Source organism: Scedosporium apiospermum (assembly GCF_000732125.1).
Source record: "Scedosporium apiospermum strain IHEM 14462 chromosome Unknown SEQ_SAPIO_0088, whole genome shotgun sequence".
Lineage (NCBI taxonomy): Eukaryota > Fungi > Ascomycota > Sordariomycetes > Microascales > Microascaceae > Scedosporium > Scedosporium apiospermum.
The window spans coordinates 2,283,811-2,302,210 of record NW_015971789.1 but is presented as its reverse complement, the minus strand read 5'-3'; the positions used below and the strand labels follow the sequence as shown (position 1 = coordinate 2,302,210).

Below are 18,400 nucleotides of genomic sequence, written 5' to 3'. Positions count from 1 at the left end.
GATACATACGTAGGAAGTAGCCCGATTCATTGACGAAAGGAAATTTAAATTTAGCATAGTTTCATGTTTTAAATACACGAATGGTGGGCGGCCGTTCTTTATCGCAAGCTCTCTCCCAGACATACTAGAGGGAGAGAAAGAGGGAGAGAGGGCAAATGTGTCCTCGGCGGCCTCGGTGGCGATTCCTCCCATCTAATGCAGACGCCGAATCCTGTATTCCGATCTACCGTTCCAACGTGCCGTACTGTGATGCAGAGAGCGGATCGGATCGGATCCAAGAATTGCCCTCTTTTCGCCCGTTCCCTGAATTTTTTTTTTCCCCGATTTTGTTTTGTCCCTGCCATTCTTGACAAAGAGAAGCACGTATCGTACAATGAGCACCACTCAACTTGTAGCTTCGCTCTAACCCCCAACCCCCCAAGAGAAGAAATTTGAAGTATTTCATCGGTCTCCCGTCGATCCATCCCACGTTTATTTGGCGAAATGGAGGTCATATCCGAGCCACTTGCGTTGCTGGACTTGCTCGACGGTAAGGCCGGGATATCCGTACGTCAGCGGCAGGAAGAAGTACCAGCCGGCCACGACAATCGCGAGGACGACGCCACTGGCAATCCAAGTGGACACCATGCTCTGGTTAGCGAGCCGCTCGCCCGCGGTAACAAAGTGCTTGGGTCCAGGAGCCGGTTTCTTGCCCGACTTGACGGCCTGGTAGGTTGGCTCTTCGGGCGCAGGCTCGGAGCAGAAGATGAACTCCACGAGTGCTCCGGCAACCAGGCACGAGGCAAGATGGGCGGGGAGGTAGTGGTGCAAGAAGAGTTGACGGCCCATGACCCAGAACGGGAAGTAGTGGGTCGCCCACGCGAGGAAGAAGAAGCCAGTCGAGTTGTAGAAACGGGACCGGGTGCCTAGAGCACAAACATAGTCAGCAAGTAAGCCTAACTCCCATCATAGCTATCTATTGAGTAGGGGAGAAAAGGAGAAGAAAAGTCAACTTACGGCGATCCAGGGCGTCGATGCCACGGCGCAGAGAGAGCTGGTCAGCGGCAACAATGCCGGCGAATACAGCCAACAAGCTGCTGGCGAACCACCAGCCAATGGGGTTTCCGAGGAAGTAAATCTGCTGCCGCGTCTCATTCTGCGTCCAGAAGCTGACTCCGCGGAGCAAGAAGGGCCACTGGTAAGGGTGGCTAGAGTAGGGATGGCTGCTGGTCAGCTGGCTGTTGTGCCAGAACATCGACCTCTGCAGCTCGAACCACTTCCTGAGGAAGGGAAGCGTCTTCACCTTACGCGCCGGCTTCTCTCGGCGCTTGTCGTCGGCGGGGAGAGAAGGAATGTCCTCGACGAACCAGATGTTGGAGCTAGGCGCAATCTGCTTGTTTCCGTTGATCTCCTGCTGGCGATGGCCCCAGTCGGGCAAAGGCTTCGTGTGCGTCCACATGGCTACCTTGCTGGGGTTGTGAATGAGTTTAAAGTGGCCAGAGATACTCTTGAATTCCTGCTTGTTCTTTCCATGTTCGATGCGGATCTCGAATAGGGTATCGTTGAGACGAGAGCCGTAGGCGTCCGCGAGGGGGACGGTGGTAAACTCCTGGTTCGTCGGGTAGTAAGGAGAGGCAACGTCATGAGAAAGAAGGATGGTGTCAGTGCCGATGTGTCGGAGACGGACAAGGTCGTGGTTCTTGACATGACGGCCGGCCTTGTGGTCATCCTGGAGAGGGATGATCTGCCAGTAGTTGTTGGTATCATTGTAAGGGTAACCTGTAACCTGCTGTCCCTGGCTGGAAACGCGACCGTCGTCGTAACGGAGAGGGTAGCGGTCCGGATGAGAGTGGAGGTAGGTCTTGGTTTCCTTGTGTCGGATCGAAATCGTGTCGTAGTAGTCAATGGTGACGGCATTGGCGAGCATGACGTTGTCGCTCAAAGTCTCTTGGAACTCGGGAGTCATAAAGTCATCTCCGGGACCCGATCGGGACAAGACGGTGAAATGGACTTGGAACCAGAAGAGGTAGAAGAGGAAGGGCATGATGATCAGACCAAAGGCCCTAGCACAAAAGTGCTTGATGAACAGGCGCATCGGAAGAGCGCCACCCGGCCTCTTGATATCCAAGAGATCCCACAAGTCGATGATGACGGCGGAGCCGATGGTGACAAAGGCGAAAGTGCCGACATACTTGGTGGAGATGTCGCAGGACAGCGCAAAACCGGTGAGAATAAGCCACTTCCACCACTTGCGCGAGAAGGGCTCGTGCCGCAGCTTGTAGAACCTAATATAGAACAGCAAGCTGCACGCCATGGAGAAGACGAGGGTGGCATCGAGAAGGATCAATCGCGTCTGGCCTATGTGGGCATTGTCGAGGAGGACGAGACCAGCGGCAAGGAGACAGGCAGGCAAGCTGTAGCCAGACTCCCACATGATCAAATAGACAACCGAGACGGTCAAGGCGCCCAAGATGGCGGGTAGGGAGCGGAAAGCCACATAGGGAATATTGTTCGCGATATACGAGTCGCCAATGTTGTCGAAGTGGAAATGGCCATCGTAGCCAACGAGCCAGCCCATGAAGGCAAAGAGGAGCTTTCCGAATGGAGGGTGGACATCGAAAAAGTACGTTCTCTCGAGGTAGTAAGAAGCGAACTAGGCAAGGAGCGCAAGGGGTCAGTTTATCCGTTCGCTCGTCGTAGACAATGGCAGGTAAAGAGGGAGAGGAGGGCATCTCACCTTGCCAAAATGGACCTCATCGAAGACGACCTCATTGGGATGGCTGATACCCCAGAACCTTGTGAGGAAAGCCAGACCCGTGATGAGGCCAAAGGCCACTCTGTAGGATGTTTCGGAGGGAGCAGGCTTGGCCTTGGTCTTCGCTAGTGTATCGAGAACATCGTCGTCCGAACGCGCCGCGGGAGGTGCCGGCGAAACAGACTTTCGGGGCACGTTGCGCTGACGCAAGCTACCCTGGGGAACGCCAGAAGCCATGGCGGGCAATGGCATTCAAGGTACTCTAGTAGGCAGAAAAGGCAGTGTTAGCTGAATGGAGATGGTAAGGCGACATTCAAGCAGCCCAGTACGAGTTTGATAATCGACGAGGATCATAGGAATAAAGCAGAGGAAGGCGGCAGAAGAGGTAAGTGGAAGGCTCTCCAGATAGGGGAATGGATGGTGGTGGTCTTCAGCTGACGTGGACAAATTGACAATGCCCCAGACAGTGATATGTGAAAAGGAGAAAGGATGGCTTCTGCTTGAACTTGAAGTTTTAAAGTCTGAAGCTAATGCGATTCACATACCTTGAACTGCACGTAAGGATTGACTTGAAGTCAGAAAAAGAAGAAGGTGAATAGAATAATACAAAGAGAGAAGCGAAAGAAGCAGATCAAAGGAGAAAAGGATTAATATCTGCGGCAAACTGGGGTGTGGAGATGCAATTAATATCAAGGTGGCCTCCTCGAAACGGGTGGTCACACCAGGTTCAAGGCTTGGTTGGACAGACCAGGTCAAGCTTGTGCTCTTTGCTATGTTTAGCAGTGGAAGGAACAACTCTAGGGTCTAACTTTTTGTTTCCTTGCCTTCCCTGGCAGAATTTGGACAGCTGGCAGCTCCGGGACGTTGGACACTGGACCAGGTTCCAGATCCCTGTTCAATTAAATCTTACACGGTTGTGCCAAGTACCAACACCACCAACTCAAGGCATCATGGTACCACTATAATTCCTCGGTGCTTGACAACACGAGCAGCTTCAGGAATGCTAATCCCGATTTGGAGCATCTGCCCACCCACAGCGTCTCACATGTGGGATTTCGCGGGTCGAATTATTGATTTGATCCTTGGTATCGACCGGAAACCGGCGTTTGCATGATCAGCTCTCAGGCCCTCCATCACTTTTGGAAGGCGTTGATCTTTTCCACTGATTGATAAGAGTAGGGCTACAATGGCCTGGTTCTCGAGCTTTTCGATGCCACCATCGATCTTGGCTCCGCTTCCTAGACAGATTAAGCCAGTCAGTCCTCTTGCCTCAACCCCATCTCGAAAGGAAGTCTCCTCGTCCATCCCTTTATTCCTCGACCTGCACCACGATGCAAGAAACTCGACCATGGCCTGCTTCAGGATGACACGAAACGAATAATCCAAACTAGCTTAAAACTAAGCGCACCTCGATGTTGTACTACCCATATTGAAAGCAGAAGTTACGCAGGACGAAGTATAGACAAGCTACCTCGGGACAAGCAGCGGTCCCAAATCTCCCACAGATCGTCTGCCCCTGCAGCAGAAGCTACACTAGTGTAGTCATATCTTTTTAGCTCAGCCAAGCCGACGAGATCGGAGCTGGAGGAAAGATTTCGCTCAGAGCAAATGAGAAATGCAGAGATACGGGTAGCCAGCAAGGGATACCGCCAGGAATTCCATACTCGTTCGCAAACGACATGATATAATACTGAGGTAACATTAAAGCATGGGAAATAATGTTGCTCGTCCCAAGATCCTCCTCCACGCACCTACGTAGACTTCCTTCACTCTTCGCACGAGTCGTTCAGGTCGAAGCGCGGGTAGAAGAGATTTGAATGTTTCAGCGCGTGGTCCAGCCCAGCGCGGAATTGCCAATCATTACTCCACCAGGAGCTAGCAAGATGTTACCTAATAGTGAACTTGAAATGTGCTGGATGAGGGGTCCGAAGGGCGTGCTCAAGCTCAACGTGCTGTTATAATTGTAATCAATTCAGAACCCCTCTGCGGGGTATTTCTCAGCAAAAGGGCTCATTGATCAATTGAAGCACGCTTGAGCTCACATCACTCCGATAGCTACTGCGTACTTAGATGCCGACGTAACCCGTAACCTCCGCCTAGTTGAGTCCAATTAAAGGAAATAGAACCTCCCAGAGCATGAGAGCCTTTCCCCTCAGGTCCCTCCCCAGCCTCTACCGTTCAATTCCTGCGCATCGTTCTGCAACCCGTGGTTTTCTTTTTCAGCTTCAACCAGCTTCGACCAGATTCAGCTCCAATACCAAGACCATGGCTACCCCCGTTTTCACCAAGAATGCCCCGCCGGGTATGTCTCCCCCCTCTCAGACCTAGATTCGAAATGACATGCTGACTCTAATATGTAGCCGTTGGCCCCTACGTAAGTCCCACGTTAACAGTCCTGCGCCCAGTCTATAGCGTCCAAAGCGTCTAACCGGGGATTGTGTGCCACCGTTTAGTCCCAGGCCATCAAGACCCCTGGCGCCATCTACTGCTCCGGCCAGGTCCACTTCAACACCGAAGGAGTGTTGCAGGACGGAACTATCGCAGAGAAGACTGCCCTCTGCATCAAGAACCTCGAGGCCGTCCTCACTGAGGCTGGCTCCTCCATCGAGAAGGTCGTCAAGACCACCGTCTTCCTCTCTGACATGGCCAGCTTCGCTGTAAGTGATCTACCGACGTGGGAGGAGGTTTGAAAGATCCCGAGGTTCACACTGACACCTCATGCTAGGAGATGAACGGCGAGTATGAGAAGTGGTTCAAGCACAAGCCCGCCCGAAGCTGCGTCGCTGTCAAGACCCTTCCTAAGAATGCCGACGTCGAGATCGAGGCCATCGCCCTCCCTTAAATAGCCTGAAGCTTCGTATCGGTTAGGCACTAGTCACAAAATATCAATAACCATATCGACATGAACAAGTGCATCTAAACAAGAGCTCCCCACGCTTCCTCTTCCATCGTATTCGTGAATGAAAGTGATCGATATCCAGCCGTCTAACTGAAAGAAGCGCCCCTCATTTGTCTAATATCCCCTCACCGAAGCTATAAACACAACTTTTGTCAGTAATCACAAGCCAACGCCTCAATAATCTCCCATCCCGGCTCATCCCCCAACCAAGCACAAATATTCTTCGCCGCATGCTCCGCCCTATCCACCATCACCTCCTCAGTCACCCTCCCCATCCACGCCCCCATATCCCCAATAAACGCAATCGTCTCGGCCCACCGTAACAGACAAGCCATGCTCTCCGCCGCCGTGCGCTCCGACTCGGGGACTGTAAGCCTATCGCGCTGCGCGCGGCCCCAGAGCATGTTGCAGATCGTGCTGATGTTCGTGAGGAGTGACTCGGTCACTTCAGGCACCGTGGTGACCCCGGGGAGCGCCACCATTGTTGAGCGTTGGCGAAGAACTGGCGATGAGGGGTATGGTGAGTATCGTTGGGCGGAGCAAGAGCGCCGTCGGGCGCGACGCTGGATGAAGGGGTTGCCGATGGCAGGGTGGCGGAGGGCCCAGTTTACGCGGTGGTTGTTGATGTAGACGCTCGTTGCGCGGACGCAGACTTCGTACATGGATGATAGTATCTCCCTTAATCTCGACGCGTCCCTGGTAGTGTTTCTTGAAGGCATAGGAGGTCGAGGAGGAGGGGAGTCTAGCGAGCCGTCAAATCCACCGCCGTTCGATATCAGCCGAGTTTGTTCAATATCGGTCCTTCCTGTAGGGTATTTGTTGCCCAAAGAGTCATTCCTTAAGTTCCTTCCTGGCAAGTTGATAACGTGAGGAGACGTATGGCTTGTTTGGGTTGCATTTTCCTCGGGAGTAGCTGCAGTGTTACTCGCCATTGGATCCGTTGGCTCTCCATTCGAAAGTTTGTGCTGGTCCCACTGAGGTGATCTAAAAAGAATGACCTGGTCCGGACGGGAGGACAGCGCTCGGGTGGAGCCCTCCGGTTGTTGTTCGCGGCGGCCGCCGGAGTACACGAACGCGCTTGGGGATTCGGATGCAGACATGTTGCTTGGTTAAGATGCGAACAGGAAGATGTAGTCTATGAACGGAGGAGAAACTACGTGGAGGTCGAGGGCACCGCATCTGGGGGATATCCGCTTATATAGATAGGCACAGCGAGCGAACAATGGAGAAGACATAGGCAGTTCAGGAGAAGGCATATCACCTTGTTCAGATCTTGCCTGTTACTTAGAAAATTCAATGTTCTGTCACAAATGGAAAAAGACATACAATAGTTCAAGGGTTTTGTTGTGTCTAGAATACTATGAGTGGCTCCAGAATAATGGGAGAAACAGAAACTCTTTTGTCATCGAACTCAGGCGAAACATGGCGTCCTGCCGCCATTGTTTCTCCCTTTTAGGTATGCCAGATGACAACCCTGCCATCAACTCCGCTCGCTTCAGCATATGTTAGTTACCTCTCTTTCATAAACTTGAGCACAATGACTGGATGAAATTGACCACTTACAGCTAAACTTGGTAACACGATCGCCAGAAGTTTCGTAGGCTCGAATAGTGGAAATGGTATTTTGGTGCACGGTCTTGAGCTGCGTATCATCCTTGACCTTGCCTTTGAGGTCCATCTGCCTAAACATATTCAAAGCAGACTCCTCTCGGACGCTATCTGCGCCGGGCCTTCCCTTGGATTCCAGGGTGCCTACAAGATGCCAACCGCCTGGGCCCCCTTGGAACCTGAACGCCTCGCAATCGTAGCCAGCAGCGATTATTCCGTCTTCAGCGCTCCAAATCAAGCTCATGAAAGGAAGGAGCTGAGTGGAGATGCTTACGACAGCACGGGGAGGTTGATCAGGACCGCTGGGGTATACGACGGTGATGCTGCTATCATGAGCAGCAAAGGCCAGGACATCTCCGCTGGGCGAGAACGAGACGGAGTGGACCCAGCCAGCGGAGTTGTTCAGGAACTCTCCGCACACGGTGTTGAAAGGAAGTCGCTCACCCCACACACCGGGGGCGGGACGGCTATCGATACCTTTGATGAAGGTGGAGAACACCCTAGCGTGGGCGTCGGTAGACCCAGCAGCAAGGAGGACGGAGTTCGGGTGCCAGGCGACAGTGGTAATAGTACTTCGGATAGGCTTCTTCAAATGCTTCGAAACCCACCAGTCATTCTCCTCCTCAAAGTAACAAATGGCAATGACGCGGTCGCCCGATCCTACAGCAAACTTGGTCTCGGAAGGCGACCATCGGGCAAATGTCGCAGCTCGGGCAATTCTCAGAAGCACAAGGGTTGGCTTGTATCCGGTCGGCGAAGGTTCCCATACCAAAGCATTACGATCTAGAGAGAGAGAGAGAGAGATGCGTTAGCTTCCATAGGCTTCTTCCATCCACTGCCAGCATTACATACCCTGAGAGCAGGTAACAATGCGTCCGCTGTTGGGTGCAATGTCAACGCTAGTAACGGTCTTGTCATGACCCTTCAGCTCATCCTTCAACTTGAAAGAGTTCGCAACCCTTCCATAGAGCTCGACCGAGGTGTTTCGGGCAACGGCCAGGAGCTTCCGGTCGGCGGAGAAGGAGTGGTCCGCAATGGGGTTGTGGAAGAGATGGTGGACTTCTGGGGCAGCCATTTTGGGCGGTAGTGATAGGAGTAGCTCTCTACTATCACTGTATAGCGGAGGTGCGGATTTTCGAAAGGGCTGGTCGGCCTGTGATACGTTTGTTTCTGGGGTTCTGAACTTGAGGATTACGATGATCTGAACGGGGGAAGTTGGTGGGGGCAGATTGCGTAGTGGAGTTGGATGTTGTGAGAGAATGTGGGTTGATGCGCGCACCCCGCGGGTGGCCACAAACATACCCCACGAAATATTCAAGTTCAGGGGCAAGTCAAGCTCCCATCACGAAAGCCTTCAACCTCAACCTCATCGCAACCAGTCCCCCCACCCCAAATTAACGACGCGAAAGGATTTGAGATACGGTAGTAAATCATATCTATCTGTTTTAATACGACAGAAAGTATTCGCAATGACATCTACCTTGGCAACTCGAGGGTTGCCCTCTAACCCTTCCCTCCCAGCCAAGGTCCTACCCATCCAACCAAACCAAACGTATGCCAGCAGTCACTTACCCTTCGGCTCAGAATTATTCCCATTGAACTTGCTAACGCAGATTCCTTGAAATAGGCTCTATGTTACAAACCTCCCCTCCGCGAAAATCAAGAAGCCCGACCTCCGAACCGCGTTATACCTGCTATTCTCCACATACGGCCCCGTGCTAGATGTCGTAGCTCTAAAAACGATGAAGATGCGCGGGCAAGCACATATTGTATACCGAGATATCCAAACTTCTACCCAAGCTATGAGGGCTTTGAATGGCACCGAATTCTTGGGCCTACCGATGGTCAGCCTCGAGACCCCCTACCTCCAAAGATACGCGCCAAGCTGACACGGATGAGCTTTACAGAAGATTGAATACGCGAAGTCGAAATCCCATTTCGTTTCTAAACTCGATGGCACATTTAAGATGCCAAGTGCCTCTGGCGCCGCTGAGGTCGAGGTGACAGATCTGCAAAGCAGTATATTTAACGCTCCGGCGCCTGGAACGGCAGCCGCTGCAAAGGCGGCAGCGTTACCGCCAAAGCCCCCAACGGCCGAGAAAGCGGTGGAGAGAGGGGAAACTCCCGAGGGCAGAGGCCAGAAGAGGCCCAGAGATGAGGAGGAGTCGGAGGAGTCGGAAGACAGCGATGTGGCTATGGAGGAGGACAGTGACGATGAATGAAGGATTTTGTTTTTGGAACGGACTGGTTTTACGGTATTGGAAACTATTATTGTCACCTCTGAGGGGTGGGATTCCCATGTGCGTGGGGCACTTGGTCCATTACCATCTCCTTTGGTACCCAGAGGCCGACGCAACCCCCAACAAGGCCGAGCCACATGGTCAGGTAATTGTCTCTTGAGCATTCAAACCTCGACATGGCGTCTCCAAGGAGGCATGGGTGGATGAAGAAGGAGGGGAACCCCGTTACTGGGTGATGCTGCATCCAAAATGTTAGTTTAAGTCGCCCAGTAGCCTTTTCCTCTGAAAACATAAGTAACGAATAAATAACGACAGCGGACACTCACGTCGCCTGAGATTCCACCTATTGGCCCTGTACCTCGAAGGGCATCTTTAAACTGATCGGGGACCAGATATCTAAAGACGGTGTCGAGGTTGAACGCTGGTTGATCGGGCGGGAGACCATGAAGATTGAACCAGAGACATGGCATCCGGTACGTGGGGTGGAAATGAATTTCGTACGTCACGTAGCCGACATCAGGAGGAACGTCCGTATCTCTTCTTAGAGCAGCCTGTGTGCTTGTGTTAGAGTATAACCTCAATGGATTTGGATACGAGCATGAATACGAACCTCATCCGCCTCCTCAGCTTCCATCATTTCGTGGTCGCCAGGACCAGCCAGAGTATCTTCACTGAGAGAGAACCTCTCCATTTCGTAAGAGAGGTCCCCATGATCTAAGACCGCCTGAATCGGCCGAGTAATCTGTACATATGTGCTATAATCTGTGTCTATTCCGAACGCCGTCGCGAAAGACGTGCAGACTCGTAGTTTCCAACGGCGCCGGAGGGGCCCAAGTGTGGCCTGCCTGTACTGGCGGTCAAGGAAGTGGCACACCTCAACGAACTCGTCTCTTTCGAGATACGGATAATTCTTGAACTCCATCACGATTCTCTATCTTTCACTGGGAGACTGTCAAGATGTCAAGGAGGGTGGTTGAGAGGTTGCAAGGCGGGGTTTGAATTATCGGTGCCCCTTGGGCAGCGCTGGTGGTGGTTAGAAATTTAGAAGCGAGTGATGAAGAGTCGAGTCTCGACATATGAGAGTTTCATTCACGTGGCAAATCTCAAGCGTCTGGAACCCACGGCTACTTTTTGGTATCGGTATAGGACGGGGGGAATGAGAGTCCCTACTATACGGTCTGGTCGGTTTATTCTCATTTCCAGCTGCCTGGCCAAGCCCACTCAGGGAGGTATTGATGCTCTTGATGCGTTCTGGGATCTGTATCTGCCGCCCGGTCACAGGATCAGAATCGCATGCTCGCCATTCTTGATTATTATATTTCGAGAAGATCAAGATTATATCTTTTAGAATATAGAGTGGAAAAGAATCTCTCCAAGGCCCTCTCTGCTTGAACCTTCCCTGAGTGCCGAATCGTTAACCTCAGAGCATGGTGCATGCTGGGTGTACGTATTTTATCACGTGATTCGACATTCTCCAAGGTAGTCTGGATTTTTTTTGGAAACCGTTCAAACTTTGGCGCAACCAATAGGCATGAGGCGCCACGACTTCAATCCAACCTACCGCGTCCTGACCTCAGACCTCATCAATTGGCGACTGCATTCTTGCTTTATCCCATCAATCCCCATCGCATCGCTGACACCATATTGACCCTCTTTAACCACAAATCTTCGGTTGCAGACCGACGGCGACAGAACGTAAATAGGGTGGGTCGTAGTGAGGAACGATGGGTCGCAGATCAGGACGCGCCGCCGCCAGGCGTGCGGCTGCTGCTCTAGGTATGTCTCTATTCTTTAGATGCAGATAGTTTTTAGGGGCTTCCAGATATCCTTTTTTAGACTTGTGTTCACTGCGCCACGTCGTACGCATAGCTAACGCCCCCTTTTACGGAAAGAGAGCACACCCAAATCCTTTGATGCCATTGTCGACGAGGACGAGCCCATGCGCGATGCTGACGCTCCCGAGCCCGAAGAGGAGAAACCAGAACCCGAGGTTGAAGCGGATGAAGAAGCACAACCCGAGGAATCTGGAGAAGAGGCGGCCGAGAAGGAAGAAGAGGGGTCCGCCGCGGAGTCTGTGAAGGAGCCGACACCACCCCCAGAGCCTGTAATCAGGCGCAGGAGGGTTGGCCGACCCCCAAAGAATCGCCCTCCCGACTGGGATACGGCAGTCGCGACGCCCGACCGCGATAGCGATGCGACGCCGAGACGACGTGGCCGTGGTGGTTGGCGTGGAAGGGGCGGGCGCAAGGGCGCACCTGGACCTATCAAACAGCAGCAAACGATTGATCGAGAGGGCACCGTCGTCGATATTGTCGATGATGAATGTGTTCTTCCCGAGGATCCGGAAGGCGAGACCAAGGTTGATAAGCTGGGGAACCTACTGGGCGGCCGTGACTACCGATGCCGTACATTCACCGTCCTAGGCCGAGGGGAGAGACTATACATGCTTTCCACCGAGCCTGCCCGTTGCGTTGGTTTTAGGGACAGTTATCTGTTCTTTACGAAACACCTGAAACTGCATAAAATCATCGTTGACGATGACGAGAAGAGAGACATGATTGAGCGTGAGATCATCCCCCATTCGTACAAGGGTCGCGCGATAGGAATCGTCACGGCTCGCTCGGTCTTCAGGGAGTTTGGCGCACGCATGATTGTCGGAGGCAGGCGCGTGATTGATGACTACGAAGCTGCCAAGGCTCGTGCTGAGGGTGCCGTTGAGGGCGAGATCGCCGACCCGAGCGATAGGTTCGTCGAAGGTGAGCCTTACAACAAGAACCAGTACGTTGCATGGCACGGTGCCAGCGCGGTCTACCACCAAACTGCACCAGCTGTGCAGACACCTATCGGCAAGCCTGAGATCAAGAAGCGGCGAGTGAACGTTAATGACACCAATTGGATGCTCGAGCATGCTCGGGAGGCGAGGTACGTGCAACCGGTATCCTTCGTGTTCTTCTCCTCTAACCTGACGCTAACATTCTGTTGTCGATAGCCATTTCAATAGCACTCTGACTGCCGTTCGTCTCGGCCAAGTGAACGGTGTCTACGACATCCACACAAACATGATGCATTATCCCGCAATGATGCAGCCAACGCACGTCAGGATCGAGCAGGTCCCTCCCGCCGAAGAAGAAGATGCTCCGTCCGACAGCAAACACTTCCCTCCCCTTCCTCCTCGTGTACCGCGCAACTTCCAGGTCATGGATTTCCACATGGAGACACCACCTAGCGGTGTCGCGCCATCGGCCTACGGAAATACTGTGACCGCCGATTTCCTCACCCCCTTCCGAGGTCTCAATGCCGTCTCGGATGAGATCAAGGACCTTTTGCCCCCGGAGTGTCGACAGGCCTTCGATGGTGCCGCTTCTAGGGAAAAGGAATGGGTCTCCAGCCTCGGCAAGGAGAAGAGCGTCACTTGTCGTCGGCTACCTATGGTCAACAAGGCTGTTGTACCGTTCTTCCCTACTATTTAGAAACGAGGAGGAAAGGAGCGGTGGTCAAAAAGGCGACGAAGGAGGTCTTTGTAAGGTGTTTTCGGCGCAAGGAGGGTAGAAATTTATGGTTTGATTTTTGTACAATACCAAGCTGCTGCTTAGAGGCAAGCAGGATCAGTTACGAGTTCAGTTTTCACATTAGTGTCTGTTTTGAGGTGCACCAGTTGTAACATGGGTTATGGCAGCTTTGATGGATACCGCAACATGGAGATAATAGGAATAAGGCGTCTTCCAAACTCGCCATCGACCCAGATGTTGGTGATTCAAGGGCTGTAGATGAGACGAAAAAAGTGATGCCAGCAGTCACAGCTTCTCTGATCCGCCCCGTCACCATCAGCCATGGGACAGCAGTGGATGAGTGGTGTGCATGTGTAGGGAATCCACACGAGGCTGGTAAGCCTCGCACGTTACTTGACCGGCAGGATACACCATACCTCTATCACGAATGGTTACAAAATACAGTCGCCCATATACCGCTTTTCATACATTAGAACTTCCTACAAAAGCAGGAATAGCAGACGCCTCGACTAGAGGGGGAACGAGCGCTCAGTACGAGGCCGTGTCCCAGGGCCCGGAAATCCCAAATGAGCTGTGCACATCAGCCCCCTGTACCGCCCCGACTGGGCGGTAAGAACGGACACATTCCTGGGATCCATGCGTCACAGTGATTCGGACGCATCGGGCTTTAGCCACGCTGGAGTGTGGCATCTGACTTCTTCATTCTCCTTGCTTTAGAGCCAGCCTCGGAGAACGCGGCCAGCCTGGAGTACGAAGTAGGCAACATCATTTGCTACGCTAAAATACTACCACGGTCACATTTCACAAAAATCTCACATATGTACACGCTTTCACACTTACATAGGCGCCCATGTATGTATGTACTGCGCTGTGAATGGCAAAGCTGCGGGGTCTAGGCAGCATGGATCGAGGGGTTGGGCATCTCCAAGGAGAAATCGTCGAATTACGAGGTCGGGACTGGTCGGTCTGTTACAGCTCAGAAAGGACCCTCTCTTCTCCTCTCCTGACTAGCCCATCCAAGAAAAGAGATAAAAAAAAAATCAACGTGGAGGAAGTGGGACCTAAGAAGGGGAAAAAAAAAATCATGTTAGAAAAATGTTCTAAATCTGTCAAGCGGGGAGACTAGCATTGACATGCAGCTGTGACGAGAAGGGGGAATCATAGGCGGTGTGAGGAGCACCAGCACGCGGAACATCCCAGTCAGATTCGACAGAAATGGGTCACTTCCCGGGCCTCTCTCTCCCCCCGTTCTCCAGGATATCCGCATGCCTGAAGCAACATTGATCCATTTCCCCGCTCACACAGAGGCTAGATGGACTTTGTCTGACCCGCTCCCCCTTTCAACTTTGCACTGGGGCGGCGCTCAGCTTTTTCTGTTTTCTAAGCCACCATCTCGATGTTTGATGGACCCCGAAAAAAAATTCTAGGTCGTGGAAAAGGCCTCAACCCCCCCCCCCCTTCTTCCAAGTGCTGCAGGTTGTAGTCGAAGTGGTAAGGTGGACTGGCACTACGAAAATTTTGAACGGCAAATGGCTCGATTTTTAGTTTTTTCCTTGATATTTCCTCGGTTCTCGATGCAGCTGCCCTGTCCCCTCTTCGATGACATTTGATGTTACCCCCCTCCTTATGGCATGCGCCATTGCTTGGCTAGCCTCTAATGATGAGAGCCATTTTCTTTTTTAGCATACCTTGAAGCCCTTGGCCGTGGGACACCATATTTCCCCCAAATTTGGGTAGTGATACATCTCGAATGCAGGCACCTTCTTAAACAAGGAGGGAGGGGAAAACGAAACCGGCGTCTCGTCCCGCATCCACCGAACCTTGCTATCCACCACATGGGCCAAGCATCATGTATGATAAATGAAAATAAAAAAAAAGGGAAAGGCAAACTCGGGATGTCGACCTGGCCGAAAGGAGAGAGTCGCGGGGCCCCCATGCGTATGCATAGTGCTCACTGCAGCTTCCGACGCAGCAGAAAGCGGCGAGCTTTTTGCCATTCAGACAATGACGTAACTAAGAGGTACGCAAGTTCCACTACGCCCCGATTAAAAAAAGCCTACCTGAAAGGGTCCATATTCCATCCCTTGATGCTCCTTGGCAAGAACTTGTTTGATGGCTACACGGACGAGTAAATCGAGGGGAATCCCCCCAAGGATTAGAGGGATCGACTGATTAACTGCTCTTCGAATCATCGAGCGCCGCAGCATCAGACGCGAGCATGACAGTCCCGAGCGGGAGGCATCGAAATCCGCGTCATCTTGGGGGCGGGTTGCAGACGTCAGATGCCGCATTTTCGGGATTTGTCATGGAACATTAAACTGTGATTGAAGTCTTGATCTCGAATTCCTAGGGTCTCCAATTACGGTTTAAAAGGTACATAGGTACAGTGAGGCAAAGTGGACGCCGCTTTGTTCTAGTCATGTGCCGGCGCGGCACCAGCGACTTCCAACTTAGACCGTGCCGGTTGCAAACTGTTCGAAAGCGCTTCGTACAGGTACCCTCCACGGTAGTCGAGGTCACTTTCTCAAATACTTGCGTACGTTCATTGATACTCCTGAAGAAGAAGTCGAGGTACAAGTATTCTTCGTCGATTTCCGTCCATCCTACGAACGATTATACTGTACGCATACAAATAGATTGGTTCTTATGACGGGCTCACATCAACTACTCAGTATTAACACCCAATCCAGAAGACGTTCCTGGAAGGGTAGTGTACGAAGCACTGACGAAGGATGTATTAATGAGTTGAGGGCTGATCGATGGCTTGGCTCAGCCCGCACGGAGTACGAATATTTGTCGCCCCATGGCTGATTCAAACAGCTCAGCAGGAATCGTTGGATCGTTCAAGGATGTGATCCTAAGCCTAACCTCGTCCGCGAAATATCCTTCATCTGGCACGACAGCCTTTTCTTCGGCCCAAGCAGAATTTTTTCTCTTTTTCTTTTTTTCCTTTATAAGTGGAAGACGAGAAAGGAGCTTCGGACACTACGAAGTAATCTAAACTTACATACTCCGTACTATACCTCGTAGCCCTGACAGGCGATCTGGTTCGTACGACTAAGGATCGACATTAACATTAACCCCAAGTCGGCTCGAAGCCAACACGGGAACCGAGAAGTTGCTAGTTTTAGCTTCATTTCTTCGAGCTTTGGTCAAGAGACGCCTAGTGACGATAGGCACCACTGCTAACGGTCATCCGATTCACTCCTCCTCCCATTCGTTGTCATCATGCCAGCCCTCTCTCCCTTGAAAGTTACTGGTGGCAAGCTTCTTGCAGTTTAGTTTACAAGAACGTTTAATAAAGTACTTGGAAATACGTACTGTACTTCGTAGTACTGCACCACTTCAAGGGCATGTCTCTCTCTTGTCTCTCTTCGTCTTCGAAAGGTCAGAGGAGAATATTTCGTCGCATACTCCGTACTTGTAGTGTCATCACGTCCGCATGCTCATCCGATGTGGCTGCCGAATACCCCACTGCCAGCCAGGGTCTAGCTTCTTCTCTAGGCAGCCCTGACCCCATTCTGACAGGATTTCCACACCCACTCTTTCGGAATACGTCGGTGGGCACGCGGCCGATTTGGTTAGAATCGGCCTTTATTGGCAGATCATTTTACGAGAAGCCCCCGAAATGCCTTCTGGCCTCCTGCAGAGTCGTGGAGGCACCGTACGTCTCGTGCATCGAAAGCGTGAGGGTTTGCCTAGCACTCCAGCAGCAAGCGCAGGATGGCGGGGTGGCATCTAACTTTTCCCGCCTCCTTCCAATTCCGTTCACGTTCAACCGGGCAGCCCAAGCCTTCGTGGTTCTATCGGGCGGATTTCGCTTGACCGGTCCCACCACTGGACCGCATGCTTCGAACCAATCTAGCCATACAGAATGTTGAGCAGCTGATCGGGCGGGGGATAGTGCAGTGTGGTAGCTAGTGTAAACTTGGTGGATTGTAAGTTTAGGACTCTGAAATTGATCTTGGGGGAAAAGTTTTAATCAATTTTTTTTTGCCCCTCGTGGGAGGTTCTCCAGTCTCCACATGCATTGCGTTCTTGAACAAGAAGAAAAGAGAAAGCAGAAAAAAAAAAGAAAGGGTGGGATCGAAATCTGTCTCGAGGCGGGGCAGATCGAGATTCGTGGAATCGACCGCGGACTGTTTCCTAAGCAAATCTCTTCTTGATTATTAGTTCAGACTTAGGCAGAAAGTGATGCCCTCGGTTGCCGTGGTGGGTGACAATCCGAATCTCCAAAGTAGAGGCAGAGTTGCACAGGATATTGGCCTCATTAATATCTATTTCTGTTTTCCTGTCTCTATGAAATAGGCTTGATATTGATGTCGAAAGTCACAGGCATCAATATGCTTCATCTGGATGGAACGTGGGCAGTCTCACCGGACTCGTCCCTGGTAACAATCTGCACCTTCTTCTAAACCGTCGGGAACTCCAGGTTCCATATGCAGGCAGTATTTTTGCGCCGGCTTCACACCCGGGATTCGCTGGGGACGACGAGAGGTCTGGAAGGATAGCAAGCTACACCACATCGAAGCCAGCTCACAGTGGAGTCGAAGGGAGATTTGGCGCTAAAATCTCTCACCGAGTGGGCGGATAGGGTCCAGGAGTTCACGAAGCCGTGATTGGATCCTCTCGAGTGCTGTGTCTGCGGAATCGGAGTCTGCACTCCTTGGAGCTGTTCGTGGTACGAATAGTCTGTGCTCTGACATCCGCCCTGGAGGATCATGGTGATAGGAGACACGTTGTGTCTCCAACTTTTTCTTTGTCGCTTTGTTGCCTAGTTGGGGTTGATATCAATTGATGGGAATGAAACCTCGGTATGAAGTACAAAACCCTTGACCTGCCACCCGCCTTGGAAACATTACAATAAACTGTATCCGCCATCGGATCTCGTCCGCCCAATTTCCAAGAGGATGTTGCGGGTCTGGCCCGAATAAATTTCAAGGCGCTAACATCAGTTTCGTGGTTGCGTTCTTTTTGAGCTCTTCCGAAAGACGGGATGACGGCCCACCTCATGGCCAGGCCCAAAAAAGAAAATTGCACATGAGGAGTTGGTACTTCGTAGAACGAAGTCCTTCTGTACGAAGTACACTACCCTCATCGACACAGAATACCGCTTGGAGAAAAAAAAGGGCCAGAATACCAGGAGATTCTCGTCTCACTAGTCTCCCCGAAGCGTTGTATCTTCATCTCTGGAAGCCCACATGAGCCATTTTCTAGCATCTTGTTCCGGGCAAGTAAACTACACTACATACGAAGTAGTGCAGGTAATCGTTTCCCCCAGTTGCCCTGTCCAACCAACCCCACAAATTCCCCTTGGACTTGAATGACGAAGCGAGGGCGGCAAAAAGAAAAAACAATCGAGCCGGTTCTTTCTGGCGGTGAGAGACGAATGGGATTAGTGATGCTGGAG

The 18,400-nt window shown here is 51.9% G+C and overlaps 6 protein-coding genes and 1 pseudogene across 6 annotated transcripts; 3 read left to right on the top strand and 4 right to left on the bottom strand.

Annotated features, from left to right (window-relative positions):
- Nucleotides 1-471: 471 nt before the first annotated feature.
- On the bottom strand, nucleotides 472-2,971 carry SAPIO_CDS3617 (Dolichyl-phosphate-mannose--protein mannosyltransferase 4; the record flags this gene model as incomplete). Its single annotated transcript, XM_016786373.1, has 3 exons — nucleotides 472-905; nucleotides 997-2,632; nucleotides 2,717-2,971. 3 exons carry the CDS (start codon nucleotides 2,969-2,971, stop codon nucleotides 472-474), a joined length of 2,325 nt encoding a protein of 774 aa, XP_016644379.1.
- Nucleotides 2,972-4,999: 2,028 nt separating this feature from the next.
- On the top strand, nucleotides 5,000-5,576 carry SAPIO_CDS3616 (uncharacterized protein; the record flags this gene model as incomplete). The annotated part of the gene is made up of 4 exons (XM_016786372.1): nucleotides 5,000-5,036; nucleotides 5,095-5,108; nucleotides 5,188-5,391; nucleotides 5,460-5,576. 4 exons carry the CDS (start codon nucleotides 5,000-5,002, stop codon nucleotides 5,574-5,576), a joined length of 372 nt encoding a protein of 123 aa, XP_016644378.1.
- A 209-nt stretch (nucleotides 5,577-5,785) lies between these two features.
- SAPIO_CDS3615 lies at nucleotides 5,786-6,733 on the bottom strand (annotated as a pseudogene; the record flags this gene model as incomplete).
- Nucleotides 6,734-7,085: 352 nt separating this feature from the next.
- SAPIO_CDS3614 (Actin-related protein 2/3 complex subunit 1) lies at nucleotides 7,086-8,316 on the bottom strand (the record flags this gene model as incomplete). The annotated part of the gene is made up of 3 exons (XM_016786371.1): nucleotides 7,086-7,126; nucleotides 7,197-8,024; nucleotides 8,094-8,316. 3 exons carry the CDS (start codon nucleotides 8,314-8,316, stop codon nucleotides 7,086-7,088), a joined length of 1,092 nt encoding a protein of 363 aa, XP_016644377.1.
- A 394-nt stretch (nucleotides 8,317-8,710) lies between these two features.
- Nucleotides 8,711-9,463, top strand: SAPIO_CDS3613 (uncharacterized protein; the record flags this gene model as incomplete). Its single annotated transcript, XM_016786370.1, has 3 exons — nucleotides 8,711-8,793; nucleotides 8,869-9,010; nucleotides 9,149-9,463. The coding sequence occupies 3 exons, from the start codon at nucleotides 8,711-8,713 to the stop codon at nucleotides 9,461-9,463; spliced, it is 540 nt and encodes a 179-aa protein (XP_016644376.1).
- A 52-nt stretch (nucleotides 9,464-9,515) lies between these two features.
- Nucleotides 9,516-10,172, bottom strand: SAPIO_CDS3612 (uncharacterized protein; the record flags this gene model as incomplete). The annotated part of the gene is made up of 3 exons (XM_016786369.1): nucleotides 9,516-9,719; nucleotides 9,808-10,032; nucleotides 10,092-10,172. The coding sequence occupies 3 exons, from the start codon at nucleotides 10,170-10,172 to the stop codon at nucleotides 9,516-9,518; spliced, it is 510 nt and encodes a 169-aa protein (XP_016644375.1).
- Nucleotides 10,173-11,205: 1,033 nt separating this feature from the next.
- On the top strand, nucleotides 11,206-12,951 carry SAPIO_CDS3611 (uncharacterized protein; the record flags this gene model as incomplete). Its single annotated transcript, XM_016786368.1, has 3 exons — nucleotides 11,206-11,257; nucleotides 11,374-12,403; nucleotides 12,471-12,951. 3 exons carry the CDS (start codon nucleotides 11,206-11,208, stop codon nucleotides 12,949-12,951), a joined length of 1,563 nt encoding a protein of 520 aa, XP_016644374.1.
- Nucleotides 12,952-18,400: the final 5,449 nt, after the last annotated feature.